General features: G+C 39.4%; 1 protein-coding gene across 1 annotated transcript; it reads left to right on the top strand.

Moving 5' to 3' along the window:
• Positions 1-374: 374 nt before the first annotated feature.
• On the top strand, positions 375-15,315 carry wdr90 (WD repeat domain 90). Its single transcript, XM_077626443.1, has 45 exons — positions 375-730; positions 993-1,087; positions 1,418-1,594; positions 1,832-1,970; positions 2,039-2,215; positions 2,325-2,451; positions 2,782-2,840; positions 2,916-2,947; positions 3,044-3,090; positions 3,275-3,318; positions 3,406-3,437; positions 3,537-3,647; positions 3,725-3,793; positions 4,154-4,264; positions 4,346-4,488; positions 4,562-4,619; positions 4,708-4,823; positions 4,905-5,066; positions 5,158-5,276; positions 5,570-5,686; positions 5,908-6,143; positions 6,262-6,398; positions 6,543-6,673; positions 6,779-6,909; positions 7,399-7,560; positions 7,635-7,763; positions 7,833-7,966; positions 8,409-8,437; positions 8,507-8,614; positions 8,790-8,891; positions 9,081-9,160; positions 9,225-9,327; positions 9,407-9,528; positions 10,080-10,233; positions 10,515-10,705; positions 10,769-10,940; positions 11,737-11,857; positions 12,065-12,236; positions 12,439-12,561; positions 12,942-13,110; positions 13,192-13,322; positions 13,801-13,944; positions 14,572-14,688; positions 14,772-14,856; positions 14,925-15,315. The coding sequence occupies exons 1-45, from the start codon at positions 718-720 to the stop codon at positions 15,080-15,082; spliced, it is 5,289 nt and encodes a 1,762-aa protein (XP_077482569.1). The 5' UTR covers positions 375-717; the 3' UTR covers positions 15,083-15,315.
• The last annotated feature ends 59 nt before the right edge of the window (positions 15,316-15,374 follow it).

Here is a 15,374-nt window from a genome sequence, read left to right as displayed (position 1 = left end):
CAATTTTCTCCAAATGTAATATGTGAAATTGCTCAATTTTTAGTATGGGAGTTGTAAAAGATGTCAATGGCTAGAATTGACAAAAAACATTCACATTATATTGTACTTGTGGAGTGAATTGTGTGTTTTTAATGTTGCTACTTAATTTCATTTTTAAATTATGAGCTATACGGTGCTGTTATTTTTGACTGTTGACAGTATTTTTGAGGGTTTTAAAGGACCACTCTTTGTTTTGAATGGAATTACCGTAATGATTGGACTAAGCCGGCGGGCTATTTTAAACGTGAGCTCATTTGACCACGAAAACGCGAACGTCCGCTGGCTTTGACCGCAGTTAAATAACGAGGACACTGTTTTTACTGTACTACTACATTACCCAGAAGCACCCGGACCAAAGCGACGTCCTCGCTATGGTTGGCAACAGCGGTAAAAGAAGCGGGAAGGACTAAAACACTTCGACGGATGTCACTTTGGTCTTTGTAGTTCACGTTTTGCTTGACATTACGACTGTTTTTATTCAGCATTAAAGTTCACATAGTTTAAACTAAAAAAAACTCAAGATAGAGGCCACACTTTATGTGAGAACCACCCGCTGTCTTTGCCGTTTGTGTCAAGCTAATGTGAGTAAATGTACATAAAGGCAGCTGGACGAGTTGTCCGAATTTGGGCTAACATTCGTTTGGTCCACGCCTGATAGAGTGGCGTTGAACCCCGTCAATGGCAAGGAAAGGTACGAAATCCACATATTAGCTGAATTTCAAAGAACAGCCTTGATTTAATGGCAAACCTTTATTCGTCTTTATACTTAGACAGTGGTAAAACTCAATTTACGGTTGTTTTGATGGCGGTCCCTTTCATTCCTTTGATGCTCCGACGGGAAGAATATATTTTGTTTTGACTCGCCTTATGTAGTTGTATTTTACTAAACAACAAGTTCAATGTCCAAAATGTTGCTTTGACTTCATTCAAGTAACGTTCATTTCTTTTTCTAGATGATTGGCAGCATCCTTACGTCAACATATTCAAAGAATACCGAGTTTCAGAATGGTTAAATGTATCAAAAGTAGGAGATGTGTCACCATACTGGGTAACTATCTGCTTTAAAGCTATGACTTAATTTGGCATGTCTATTTGAATTAACTGACCTGTTGAAATGTAAATAATAACTATATACATATCTTCCAAGCAACTTATCTCACATAACAAGCATTTCTAATTTCTGACTGACATATTCTGTCAGTGACGCAAAAAAAAACATGGCTAGGATACAAATTCTAGCCACTTACCTTGTGACAGAATGTATCTACTTGGTACAAATCTTTACTAGAACACAGTCTTCTGTATAATGTAATTGTATATGGGCTGTTTTTGTGTAAACGTCTTAATTCCAACTGTCATTCTCCACAAACCATTTTAGGACAAAACAATCAACTGTTCTGTGTTCCGGATAAGAGGTTCTATCCCTTCCGACAACTTCATTCTAATTCCCAAGAATTCCAGCCAGTCTCTGGGTCTCAAAGGACGATATTTCTACCTCCTCTTCAAGCCCACTCCAAGAAAACCTTTTTTAATCGTCCTGGATGTCTGCTCAGAGGTAAGTACATGTCAGCCTTTCCCCGAGAAATCTTTCAAATCCTGCCAATGGAGAAGCCAAAACGTTAATAATCAAAATAAATATCAAAAGTTTATTTTGAAATGATGGCTGTTCTTTTTTATTATAAGACCTATTGAAGCACAGTTATAACTTGTCTTGGGTCAGCCCACCAGGCTTATAAAGCATTAGTGGAAGCCATGCATATAAATTCAAGTATGTTTTTTTTGCGCTGCTCAGAATGGCCGCGTGGTCCGCATCTCCATCTCCAACATGTTCAAGGAGTTTGACTTCACCCCAACGTCGCTTCTCTTCCCCATCGAATGCAAATCGGAGTTTGAGTGGAAACAAGACATTTCAGCCAAGACTTCAAATTCATGTAAATACCTCACCTAGCAGCCATCTTATACGTGTATTATTTTTTTAACCGTTTGTTCCCACTCTTAGGTTCCGGACCTTTACCCCCTGGTCCTAAAGTTCATTGGACTTGTTTGATGATGGATCTTCAGCTTACACTCTCCACTTACCTTAGCCAGCACTTCTACAGTCATTTAAAGAGCATTAAACTCTGCTCCAACATGTCTGTTAAAAATGTCTTTACCACCGATTTGCAGCTGACTCCAGGTGAGACTTTGCTCATCATCCATGTCCAATGCTCCAATCCAATCAAATCCAATAATATTGACAGGAATGAGAATCATATACGCGCCTTGTGCTCTTTCCTTGTCGACAGAGTTGTCCTACCAACAAGCCAAGTATTTGGGCCTGACCCCTAAAGATGGTAGTGTACCCATGCCCAGAGACATGATGTTTCCTGTGCCCATGGGACACACATGGGAAAATATCTACAATTACATCAGGTGACCTCTTCTTTGAAAATATATTGAATGCTCAAGTCATATTTCAAACTAAAATCCCTAGCCAACTTGACAAGAATCGCCTTCATTTGCCCCACCAGAGCTATTAGAGTTAATAAATCCTTCCTGGCTCAGCAAATTAGTCACAGTGGCCCTGTGGTTTTGGGAGAAAAAAAATCAAAAATAGATTTTTCTCATCTCTCCAGGGCACAATAGAATGGGTGCCTATCACCGTCAACTGCAGTGAATAGTCTTTTTCCCTTTAACTGGATTTTTTTTATTTTTTTTTTACCTTTTACCTGTCAGACTTCTAACTCACGCAATTTATCCCAGGTTTCCTTTAGATGGAGAATTTAAAAGCAATGTCATACAAAAAATCTGTGCTCAGGCTGGTGAGTATCTAAATGCGCACATTTTGTTTGCAATACAAGGTTGTTTTTTTATATTTTCCCCCAAATATCTCTTAGACACAGACTCCCGAAGCCCCAGCCCAGAAACGGTAGGACATATTAACAACCCTAGAAAATCCTACTATTCTATTTTATTCATACTAAAATCTTTTGTTTCCCTTCCGTCTTTTTCTATTCTGGCGTAGGGGATCAGCATACCTGAGCTGCCTGAAGAGGTGGTGGACAAAATACAGTAAATAATTCCTTATTTCTGTAATATAAGCAGTAAATCCAGTGTTTTTTATATGAATTCTCTAGTCAATTAATGGAAAAATACTGGGTAATTAGTCACCTATTAAAATAATTTAAATAAATAAGAGGAAATGTCATCTCCTAATCAATCTATGCAACTTCTAACTCACATTTTCTTCTACCAGAGAATTAAACAGCAGCGTCCGCCGAAAAGTTTGCTTTTTGGATGGTGAGTATCCAAAGGCAACCATGTGAAATAAATTTTCTTTTACGACATCAGCTTCATTGTTGTTATTTTTTCTCAAATGTTTTGTAGGCGCAAAATCCAAAAAGTCCAGCCCAGAACGGGTATGACTGATAATCGACAGGAAATTTAAAAAAATAATAATTCTTGCTTCTTTTTCTAGCAGAAAATGTTTTTACCTCTGCTTTTGTCTGCTTTGGCAGGAGACGATCACGCCCACACTGTCTGTGAATGACAAAGTAGCAAATAGGGTCAAGATTTGCAAAAGAGACAGAAAGGCCATTCATGTCATCACAACTTCGAAGGAAATGGATGTAAGAAAATATGCTAATATGTTAAATGCAGTAGACCTTTACAGTAAAACCTTAAGTGAGTTTCTTTTTCCTCTTAGAAGCTGTTACCAGACCCGATTATGAGGCTCAGAAAAATAATTGGTTTTGGAGGAGCCACCTACAAATGTGTAGGTTTGTTTTTATTATTTGGCATTTGCTTTGGGTGGTTTTAACATGTTTAGAGTTAAAAAAAAAAAAACCATTTGTGGAATCACTTGGACAAAAAAACCAACAACAAAAATCTCAATATTTACCTTGTTCTTTTTCGAGTGGTTCAGAATATCTTTTTCAATTATTATGAATATCGATCATGTATAAAATACCCATACTTGAATTATCAAGTGTAGTTTTTGGGGGGGGGGGATTCTGATTTGGCCTGACATGCAGAAATATGGGTTTGGGACAGCCAAAGTAATTACTACATATTCATTGTTAGTATTTGACATCCGCATGAAAGTTATTTCTTATTTCTCTACTTGAAATTTTAGGCCTTGTGGACCCTAGCTGGAGATTCTGTGATTTATCCATGTCACGCTATTGTTGTCTCCATGAAAATAAACTCATGTGAGCAGAGATTCTTCATTGGTCATACTGACAAGGTAAACGTGTTGAACGCTACCTTGGACGTCCATCGCCACCAACGGCAGCTAAAAAATGAACACCGTATGACTCTGTCCCAGGTGTCTGCTCTGGCTCTTAACGGCAACACAACACTGCTCGCCTCCGCACAAGCTGGTAATTGCACCATTCGAATATGGAATTACCTCAAAGGAAATTGCGTGGCAATGTTCAAGATGTACGCCCAATCAGTCACCTCTCTCAGGTAACGTCTGTAGACGTGTAGTAAGAGTGAAGAAATTGGACTTCACTGATTATGTACTTTTTTTTGCCCAAAGCTTCTCACACAGCGGAAGCCTTCTCTGTGGAGGAGGGAAGGACAGCTGTGGGAAAACGGCAAGTGTTTCACACCACATGATTGCTCAAACTTAATTCACCTTTCTTATTCAGTCTAGCAGTACTGATTTACATTGACATTTAATAGTTGGTGGTTGTATGGAGCACAGACAATATTCAAAACGGAGAAGTGGGCATATTTGCAAAGATAAAACTGGAAGTGGATATTCAAAAGATGAAGTTCGCCAATTTTGACGAGACACGGTAGCGTCTGCGACTTTCAACTTGGTATTTAATGACTCCGACACGAGTGGATTAATGTTTTTGTCTGCTGTCTTCTATCAGGCTGGTGTCATGTGGGCACGATAGCATACGCCTGTGGCGGGTAAGCAAAGGTACATTGCGCTCGTGCGCAGTCAACTTGGGTGAATACCAAACAGTGGACTTCACCGACGTAGCCTTCGAAGAAGGAGACTCCCCCGAACAGCATATCGATGATCGACTACTGTGAGTGAACAATCTGAGTCTGTTTAAAGTTTGAGCCTTTGAAATCCTCAGGGACTTGCACTACTTTACCTTGATTGTGTTCTCACCGCAGGTTTGCAAGCAGCAGGAGTGGTCATATTTTCGAGATTGACTACAGCAGAGTAATCATCAGAAATGTCAGGTGGTTGTTCCCTGTGCAGAAAAAGCCACAGAAGTGGTCGGTCAATAGAGGTAAATTTGACCCCTTTGAATACAACTGCTCATAATTACAATGGCTGTGCATGGAGATGTAACTTAGCACACTCTTTGGTGAGCGGGGTAAAACTGCAAGTTGCTAAGTAACAAACACCAGCAGCATGCTATATTCTTAGTATAAGCTAGTTAGAAAGGAATTATGGACCCAACCATGCTGAACATTACCAAAGCCAATGTTTCTATTTATTCTAGCTTGGTATAGAAATTGAAAAGACTTTATTATAAAGGCTAAATTGTCATGCAGTACTTAGAAAATGTACCTTTTCCAGGTCCTGGTATCGCCATCAACAGCCTTAGCATTTGCTCAACCTTCTGTGTCACGGGCTCCGAAGACGGCTTCCTGCGGCTCTGGCCTCTGGATTTTTCCGGCGTCTTCCTGGAAGCCGGTAATTAGGCTATGCCCATAACCCCAGATCTTAATGTCATTTTTAATGCTTAAATGCCCAGACGAGGCCAACACAGTTTGTTGGAATCAATGAGCCCGGAGTACACCTTGACGATATTTTTCGCACATGAACTAATTCAATCCGTCGGATTCTATATTTATCAATCAATTCTACTTTGTAACATGTCTTTCAAGAAGAAATTTAATGCACTTATTTTCCAGAACACGAGGGTCCCGTGAGCCTGGTATCTGTGTCATCTGACAGCATGCAGGTCCTATCCGCCACCTCTACCGGTAACCTGGGTTTCCTTGATGTGAGCAGTCGGGGGTACAACACGCTAATGAGGTCGCACACCAGCACTGTGCTGGGCTTTAGCGTAGATGGAATTCGAAGGCACCTCACCACAGCGTCTTCTGATGGCTCTATTCGTATTTGGTCCATGGACTCCTTATATCAGGTTCATTTTTTTGTACCTCAAAAGTAATCATTTTTTATAAAGTGAACATGTTTTCCGCTATTGATTTTAGCCATGAAATGACAAAGCGAAAGTTGAATCTCATTTTCTGTTTTCACAGTTGTTTGACTTTGTATCAGAGGATAAACCGTGCTCGGTGGCCTTCCATCCCAGAGAGCAGATTTTCTCTTGTGGCTTCAATTCGGGGATTGTCCGAGTCTTTGATATTTCCTGTGGAAAAATCTTGGCAGAGCACTGGTGAGAATGAAAGCATTCTAGTGTAAACTGGCCAGCGTGGTAATAATGAGGGACTGTTGTTTTTTTATTTTTTTTGCCTATTCAAAATGGAACAAACAGTAATTATGTTCTCATTGTATGTTTGTCCTCCCCCACTAATTATAGCCAACACAAAGGTGTTGTGGTAGGTCTCGCCTTCTCACCCGACGCAGAGTGCATGTACAGCGCTGCCTCCGAGGGCTCTCTCGCACTCTACAACTCCTGCGACAACGACAGCCACGTGATCCGAGTCGTCTGTACGTATGAAAGTTCATTTGCTAGTGTGGAAATATGCCACCTATTTCTCAGCTTTAAAAAAAAAAAACAGCAACAGACCGACTGCTTGATTGCCTGATCATTAGGTCATGTGGTCGCCCGAGGGACCGGGCGCGCTCCAGATGCTCTGACGGTGAGCAGCGACAGCCGCTTCTTGGCTTTCGTCGGTCCCACTGAATACATCATTACCATCGTTGATGCGCTCTCTCTAGAAGAGGTATTAATAGTAAAGTTGTGTCTGATGATTTAAAAAGCAGGTAGCTATAATTACAAAAAAGAAATATGACTTGAATTCTTAGTTCTCAGCGGACAGAGTATCCCTGTGGTGCTTTAACTCAGTATTTCCCAACCTTTTTTGAGCTGCGGCACACTTTTTGCACTAGAAAATCTCAAGGGACACTACCGTCTGAAAATCTTTTAATTTAGAACAATGTCCCCTATATTAACAATTGTCAAAATTTTATCAGCACGAATCACATAAACCTCCAAAATGATTCCAAAATCTAATTTTTCACACTGACCTAATGTCACTATGGACCTATCAATGTAGTGAGCAAAAATATGTAAGTTAGCTGCTCCATTTTTAAAGCCTCATGATTCAAAGAGACAAAAAAGTAGCAGTTTAGAGTTTGAAGAGTATGGTAATAAAAATCTACAGCTAATTAAAATAACATAACATGTCATTCCATTATGTTTCATCCCTCAGGTGCTCCGTCTCGATGTGAGTGCCTTTGATCCACAAAGCACCTTTTTGGAATCCGCGCTAAAAGTCTGCTTCTCTGTGGCCTCCCCTGAGCATTTGCTAGTCACTACATCTGCAAACAAGATTTTCTGGGTCAACACGGAGACGGGTTCTCTTTTCCGGCAGGTAATTAGTTGATGTCCAGAAATGTGGCATTTTTCTTGACTAATCAATTCAACCAAGGTTGCTTTTTCTTACAGGTGTGCAATGTGCACACGAAGTGGTGTACCTCGCTCGCTGTTAGCCCAGATCGACGATATTTGGTCACAGCTGGAGACAATGCAGTCAAAGTGTGGGATTATAATATGAAACTGAAATTTAATTCACAGGTACTCATAAAAAAATAGGACTGAAATATGAATGTTGATTGCAAGCCAACCATGTATTTTGTGCTCCAGATGTTTATAGGTCATAGTCAGCCCATCAACCAGGTCAGCTTCACCCCAGGACAAAAAGGGGTAATCTCAGTCGGGGATGCCATCTTCTTGTGGGATTTTCTGGCTAGCCCAGTTCACAGGCAACTTACAGTACGGTACTTATCAATATTTAACTTTTCATTCTTGTCGTTAATTCATGTGTACAACTCACAAAATGCCAGTCTCAAGTCGCACAATTTGTACGATGACTTTGTTTCGGTCTAAAATAGCATTTTTGTAGTCCGCAATGAAAGCTCAAGGAATGAAGAAATTGAAACTGAGAATATTGACTGTTTTTTTCTTTTAATTATAGAGAGAACAATTGGTAAATACTATTATTAAATAAGAAATGTATTTATTTCAATGGAAAAATAAGAGTATTTACTGTTTCACTTTGGAATAATATTAAGGGAAAGGACATTTTTTTTTAGGTCAACAATATCTTCAAACGATTCATCAAATGTTAGTTGGCTGACAAAATGACACTGTGAAGAAAATTGAGATGGTGAATTTGACATGGTTGGATTCTTAACTTTTCCTTGATGCTTTGTCCAACAGTTTGCCATGTCAAAATGCAACTGACTCAGGTACAGTAGTTGAGTTTTCACCCATGGTCTTCAAACCACATGGTCTCAATCATCATTTCAATTGATAAGGTCTGGACGCAGTACCTCGCCAACGGGCCCCGCAACCCTTGACACCTCCACCATGTCTAGACGTGACCGTCATGGACCCTGCTGAATTCGACCTGAAAGATGATAATGGTATTTGTCATTATGAGTAATATGACGCCAATTTCAAAAGAACAGTTAGTTGCTTATATCGAAAATATGCTTGGATTTCAAATGAATAAAACCATTAGAGGTATTAATTTTGTAGGTATATTTTCTTCAGGCACTAATGTAATGCACTTTTTGTTGCCATTTGTTGTATTTACAGCAGCTGGTTCCATTCCAAGCTCTCAACACAAATCTGCAGCGTCTTTCTTGAAAATCACAGAACTGGGAGATCCCAATAGACTGAGGGGCGTTCAAAATAATGGTTAGCTTCTAACTTTCTTATAGAGGAATGTATTCACTTACAGTTTGGGTGACCACGATTCACTGGCTTTTGAACAAATCGATTAAGGCTATCGACGACTGTTTCAACATTAATGGAAAAGCCTAACGGCCCACCGGGCTAATAAAGCACTGTTTCCGATGTATTTAGATCATCTTTGGTGTTTTGTAGATTTCCCTGGGATGAAGACAGTGCGTCCAGATTGTTATAAACACTTTGTACCACATTTTAAGAATTCCATTCTTGATCAGGTACAAACAATTTTATTATCTCCTTTTTATTTATTTTTTTAACCTGTCAGCACATTTTTTCCAGACTGCTGTTTCTCCTCCTCCTGACAAAGCGGGATTGACACTAAAAACGATCATTGGTTACAATGGCAATGGACGTGGCAACCTGGTTTGGAGCCCCGATCAAGGTTAGTATCACTCACTTTATCTGCAAGTGTACTAACCCTAACCCTGCCAGTTTGACATCCATTTTTTTCTTTGTTGCAGGTTTATTTGCATACTCCTGCGGCAGTGTAGTGGTATTGGAGAACGTCAATTCAGGGCGTCAGAGACATTTAGTGGGCCACACGGATGAAATCTCATGTTTAGCCATTTCAAACAACGCCAAGGTATGAAGCCGCTCTCTATTAGAGTAGCAGGAAAGACTTTCGTGGCTTTTCTTCTGCACACTCAAGCCAATGTAATATATCACAATCCTTCGCGCCAACGTTTTATGGTTCAGACCTACAGAAAGTGAAACCCAATACGCTCTTGACAATTTTCTCAGTAGGTACGAAAGTCGTATTTTGCAGCTGCTCCCTATTTTTAAACTGAAAGCCAATTCGCTCAGTGGTGAGCAAGGTGCCTCTCAGAATTCCCGCTCTTGCCAATTATTTGAACAAAAAAAAGGCGAAAGAGCAGGGGGCTTCTATTTTTAAATCAAGATCGTTTTGGGAGATCCACACAAACACACAAGAAATAGGCTGAAGCTCATTACTTGAAACTTCAGTTGTCAAACTCATCTTTGTTGCGGGCTACATCAAAGTTATGGTAGAGATGGTGCAATTGATCAACTAATCAACAAGTAAAGTACTTTGCTTTCTTGAATGAATGATTCTGGTTGGAAACAGCAATGATAATCGTTTCATAAACTTTTTTTGTCTTTGTGTTATTTGTCCAGATGATAGCATCTGCTGCGGGCAACAGTGCCAGCAGGAGCCTCATTTGCATTTGGGCCATCATGACTGGAGATTGCGTCAATACCATGTCCTACCACCAAGGGGCAGTACAGAGTCTTGCTTTTTCCAACGATGATCGCTTCTTACTTTCCGTAGGTTAGTGGCAATGGTTAATGTTTTCATTTTAAAAAAAATATATTTTTTTTTTATTTCAATTTGTATCCCAGAGAAGAACTGTTAATTTATGATGTGATTGATATATGAAACAAAAAGCAGCGACATCACAAAAATAAGTCGACTATTAAAATTATTTGTTATAGCCCTACACCAAAGAAACAAAAACAACTATATGACTCCCCCCACCCCCCCAGTCAAAATGAATTGGTAGCCAATGTTTTAAAGGCCACACATTTTCATAGGCATTACAATCTTTTTAGGAGACTTTTTGGAACCAGTTGTGGCCGTGTGGAGCTGCTCCACCTTCCGGATGCTGTCTAAAGACAGCGCACTGGGGCCAATCCACGACGCGGCCTTCAGCCCATCCGTAGTCACTCAGCTAGCCTGCGTCGGCAGCCAAGGTGTTTACTTCGGTCTATTTGAGAACCAAGTCCGAGACGGTGACCTCAAAGTAAGCACGGAAACACGACAATTTTGCGCTTTATTGTGACCTCATGCTTGTACATGCTTTTAGCTCGTGAGAGTCAAGGCACCGGTAGCTGTAGGACATGTGGAGATGACAGCCTTGTGCTACCATGCCGTGGACTCCTTGCTGTTTACCGCCTCCAACAGTGGACATCTTTGTGCTTGGGACATCAAGACTCAGAGCTGCTTCATGACAGTTGATGTGGATGAGGGAGAAATTGGTACAGAGTCAGCCCCTTTGTGTTTGTTTGTTGCTTGTCAATATCTAGACTAGCGGCGTCAGATCGCAGTTATGGTTTCATCCGGGGGGGCTATTATACTACAGTGAATTGATGATCAAACGAATGCAACTGTTTTGTTGGTCCATTAAATCTTTCTCGGCAATTCTCTTTTTTGGGGGGGGCTATTGGTTAATATTCTATGAGATAATTTTCATTTAACCTATTTTTGAAAAAACAAAGGGGAAAACTAAATATGTTTTATGTAAATATTCTGTTTTTATTTTGTTTATCTTTTTTATTTATTTTCATTTTCATTTTAATATTTACCGTATTTTCACAACTATAAGGCGCACTTAAAAGTCTTAAATTTTCTCCAAAATAGAAAGGACGCCTTATAATCCAGTGTGCTTTATATATGGAAAAAAAGTGTCGTTCATTGAGGGTGCGCCTTATAATGCGGTGCGCCTTATAGTCGTGAAAATATGGTAAAACTAATTTAAAAAAAATATTTTTCATGTTTTCTCCAAACATATTAAAAAAAAATCCAATACTGAAACATCAAGGACAACTAAAATTTTAAAGAATTTTTATTTTAGTAAAATGAAAATGAGGTCAACGCTAATGATTATTTTTTTAAGTTCACCCAAAATCCAGCCATGATGGTTGTCTCATTGATTATTTTCGCAATTAGTGAAGTAATGAATTTGATTTCTGAAAAAGCAGATGAGTCATAATGAACAAACAGAGCAACACTAACACTTTTTTCCTTATGAAATTTGACATTTTATTTCTGCAGGTGTTTTGCTGTGCCGAGGGAATAGGCTCTTGACAGGCAGCGACACCCAAAGGCTGCGACTGTGGGGGGTTGAAGCGGTGCGCCGTTTCGGGCCTGAGGGACACGCAGCCAAAAAAAATGGGTTTGTAGCTTCTAGGCCAGCTATTGAATATTATTAACATTTTATATTTGAAGAGAAGGCAGAAGATGAACATAACTGAACATCAACATCTTGTCTAATCGCTATTAATTCTAATTGTTACCCTGTGCCTGGACACTACATTGCACAGTTGTTCATTACTGCCTTAAATTATTATTTATGAGTTGTTATTTGACTTGTCTTCCACAGCGCTGTGTCAGTGGTGCTGAAGCAGGAGATGATGTTGGACGGGATTGCCGTTAGCGCCGCCTTTGATAACACAATGGACATGGGCATTGTGGGCACCACCACCGGTACCTTGTGGTACATAGACTGGTCAGAAAACAGCAGCATCCGGCTGGTCAGCGGTCACAAGCATAAGGTAATGATGAAAGAAATCTCGTTACACAGCTCTTATCTGGAAGAATTTCATTCCATGTATGCCCTCAGAAATTAGAGCAGCTGCTTGAAGGCTGTTATTATGGCACTTTAATTAGAACGTGCTTGAGCACTATACTTTTCACACTTGATTTACAGCGTGAGATTTTCAATCACTGTTGTATAATGGCTATTCTGTTGTTCAGGTGACTGATTTGGCCTTTCAGCCTGATGAGAGTCACTTTGCAACCTGTAGTGAAGATGGCAGTTTGAGGGTTTGGTCGATTCCGGGTAATGAACTGGTGGTGCAGTTTCAGGTGCTCAACCAGGTAAGGATTGGTAAATCCTCACTGTATGATGAAATATTCATCATTTCTCAGTGCCATTGTGCTAGTGTCCATAAGTAACTCAGAATTAGAAGATAATATTTTTAATCAACTTTTTGTTTAATTTGTTGATTAGTTGATGGAACAATCAAGAGAATTCTAAATGCTAAAAAGAGATTTAAAAAAAGGTCAGATCCAATACAATTAAAAAAAAACACTTAGTCAATAGTGCTTTGCCATCACCATTTGTTTTTGTTACTGCTGTGTCTGTACAGTTTTGTGTTTTTCGATTCTTTTATCTAAGCAAATTGTATCTGCTGTTGATTTTTTTTCATTTTTTTTTTTCATTCATGTCCAAATCTTGTCGCTTTGTCGCTTTCCAGGCATGTACCTGTGTTTCCTGGAGCCCTTTCGCAATCATGCAGCGCGCCCGATTGGTGGCTGGATACGACGACGGCACGGTGCGCGTTTTCCGGCTCGCCAGTTCGGAAATGGAGAGGAAACTGAATCCCCATCGAGTTGCTATCACCGCTATACAGTATTCTGCCAATGGTGTTGTCCTTTTTCAGTAACGTAGAGATTTCGGACGGCACATGATTTATGTTCTAATCCAGTCCCCCTTTAATTTAAAAGGTGAGGTTATCCTCTCTGGTGCCAAGAATGGTCTCATAGCCGTCAGTCGGGTCACGGATGGATCAACCATCCGGGTCTTCAGGGACCACAAAAGAGGAGCTATCACCACTATTGATTGTGTTCGGGAACAGGTCAGATTCTATTGAAGACTTCCTTTATTCTTTCATATCTCTGTTAACCTTTCATTGGGCAAATGACTGTTCTTGGTCATTTTTTTTTTTTAAATTCAAATGTTCATTTGGTGCCAACCTTCCCAACAAACATCAAGTTAATGTACATGATGGTTGGTGGACCCTGCGAAATGATGGGTTCATTTTCAATTCAGTAATTTGACATTTGTGGTATATAGTGCTTTCATTTCTGCCAGATATGAATAGTATTACCTTGACTGTTAATGTCTCATGGAGTGGCCCTTGATTGCATAGCAATAGCGTGGTTGTCAAGATTTCTGGCAGAAAAAAAGCTGCTTAACATTTCCTGTCATCTTTTAGGAGTTATATTACGCAGTTGGGGATATTTCGCATTGTATTTTTTTTATCTCGGTTAAAAAAATCCCAGTGAGGGATCTGGCATTTTGTGACATTTTGTTGGATTTTTTTTTCTCTCTAGTGTAAGAATTTTGGCCTGGCGGGCAACGAGCTGTGGTTGGCTGCCAGCCTTGATAGGCGTGTCAGTGTCTGGGCTGCTGATTGGTTCAAAAGCAAATGCAATTTGCTAGACTGGCTAACACTTGCCGCACCACCATATGGCCAGGTAACACCGTAACCTGTCAATTGTCACTGCAAATATCATTTGTTGTGATAATTTTGTCATTTAGTTTTTATTTTGCTACTGTTTTTACCTCTCTCAGTATATGAAGGCAGAGGTTATATGTTCTGTCCAGTATGAATACCTGTTTGTTTGTTTGTTTCTCCATGTTTGTGTTCATTGTATCTCAAGACCGATCGTCAGACATATTTTGTGTCCTTTTTTGTGGTGACAAGTCAAATACTGTCATCTAGAGGTTGCAATTGTCCATTAGCTTCATTAATTAGTTTTGCATTTAATGAGAGCACGTGAAATATTTGTATACTATATATTTGTTGTATATGTTGAATTTTTGAAATATTTTTTTAAATATCAGTATTTAACCGTGAAAATTGTCAAGCTTGACTACATGCAAAATAATAACATTGACTGATTATCAATTTTTATTTTGAGATAGATTGGATGTCAATGTCAGTTAAAGAGCTGACAGTGACTATTCTCCATTTTTCAAAATTATTTTTAAGATGCTTATTTTGCTGAATGAATTAGACGTCCTTCCCCATTAATGGCATCCAGTGTGTTAACGTATTTTTTGATATACAGATTTTATTACATTTATTTATTTAATTGTAGGATGACAGCCCACCTCCCAGCCTTGCTTCCTTCCACCCAACAGACCCCAGCTTGATCATCTACACAAGTTACGGGATGGAAAAAGAGTTGACGTTCTACAGCCTGAAGAAGAAAAGGGTGCCTGTTTTTCTTTTTTCATTCTTATTTGATCCTATTAATAATAATTGTTATCTTCTTTTTTTTCTTTTAAATTTACCAAGATAATCAAAAAGATTGCTTTGCCTCACTGGGCCATGTGCTTTAGCATTTCCCCCAAGAGTCAACTCATCGCATTGGGCTCAAAAGGTACTCGCCAGTCGAGCTATGAATATGTTTTTAGGGATTCCTACTGTGACATCTTGATGTTTTCTCAGAACGAGTCTTAAAGCTGATCAAGTGGAGCAACGGCGAATTCCAGGACTTTTTAGAACACGGCGATTCTCTTCAGAAGTGTCGGTTCTCACCTACAGGGACGTTCCTCTTCTCGGTGGCTCACAATGAGATTCTAATCTGGGAGGTGAATGGACTCTAAGAAGCCTGCTTATTTTCGTGCTAACCTTGTAGCTTTATCATGTACGTTGACCTGTTTATGGCTTCTCGTTTTATATTTGTTTTAAGGGACATTTTGAGAAAACAGACAGAAGTTGTCACTTGAATGTACATATGATATTTTAGCTGATTTTGTGTATTTTATTTCACTTAAAAAAGTGATGGACGCTGCATAACTGAACCTAATAAAATGATCTTGGAATTTGTTTACAAAAACCGTTGTTCCAGTAAGTATGTTTTCAGATTAAATTGCACATGGTAAGTTTTATTCATTC

The sequence above is a fragment of the Stigmatopora argus genome, chromosome 18 (assembly GCF_051989625.1).
Source record: "Stigmatopora argus isolate UIUO_Sarg chromosome 18, RoL_Sarg_1.0, whole genome shotgun sequence".
In the NCBI taxonomy this organism is placed as follows: Eukaryota; Metazoa; Chordata; class Actinopteri; order Syngnathiformes; family Syngnathidae; genus Stigmatopora; species Stigmatopora argus.
Note: the sequence above shows the minus strand (reverse complement) of the source record. Positions and strands in the feature narration are given on the sequence as shown.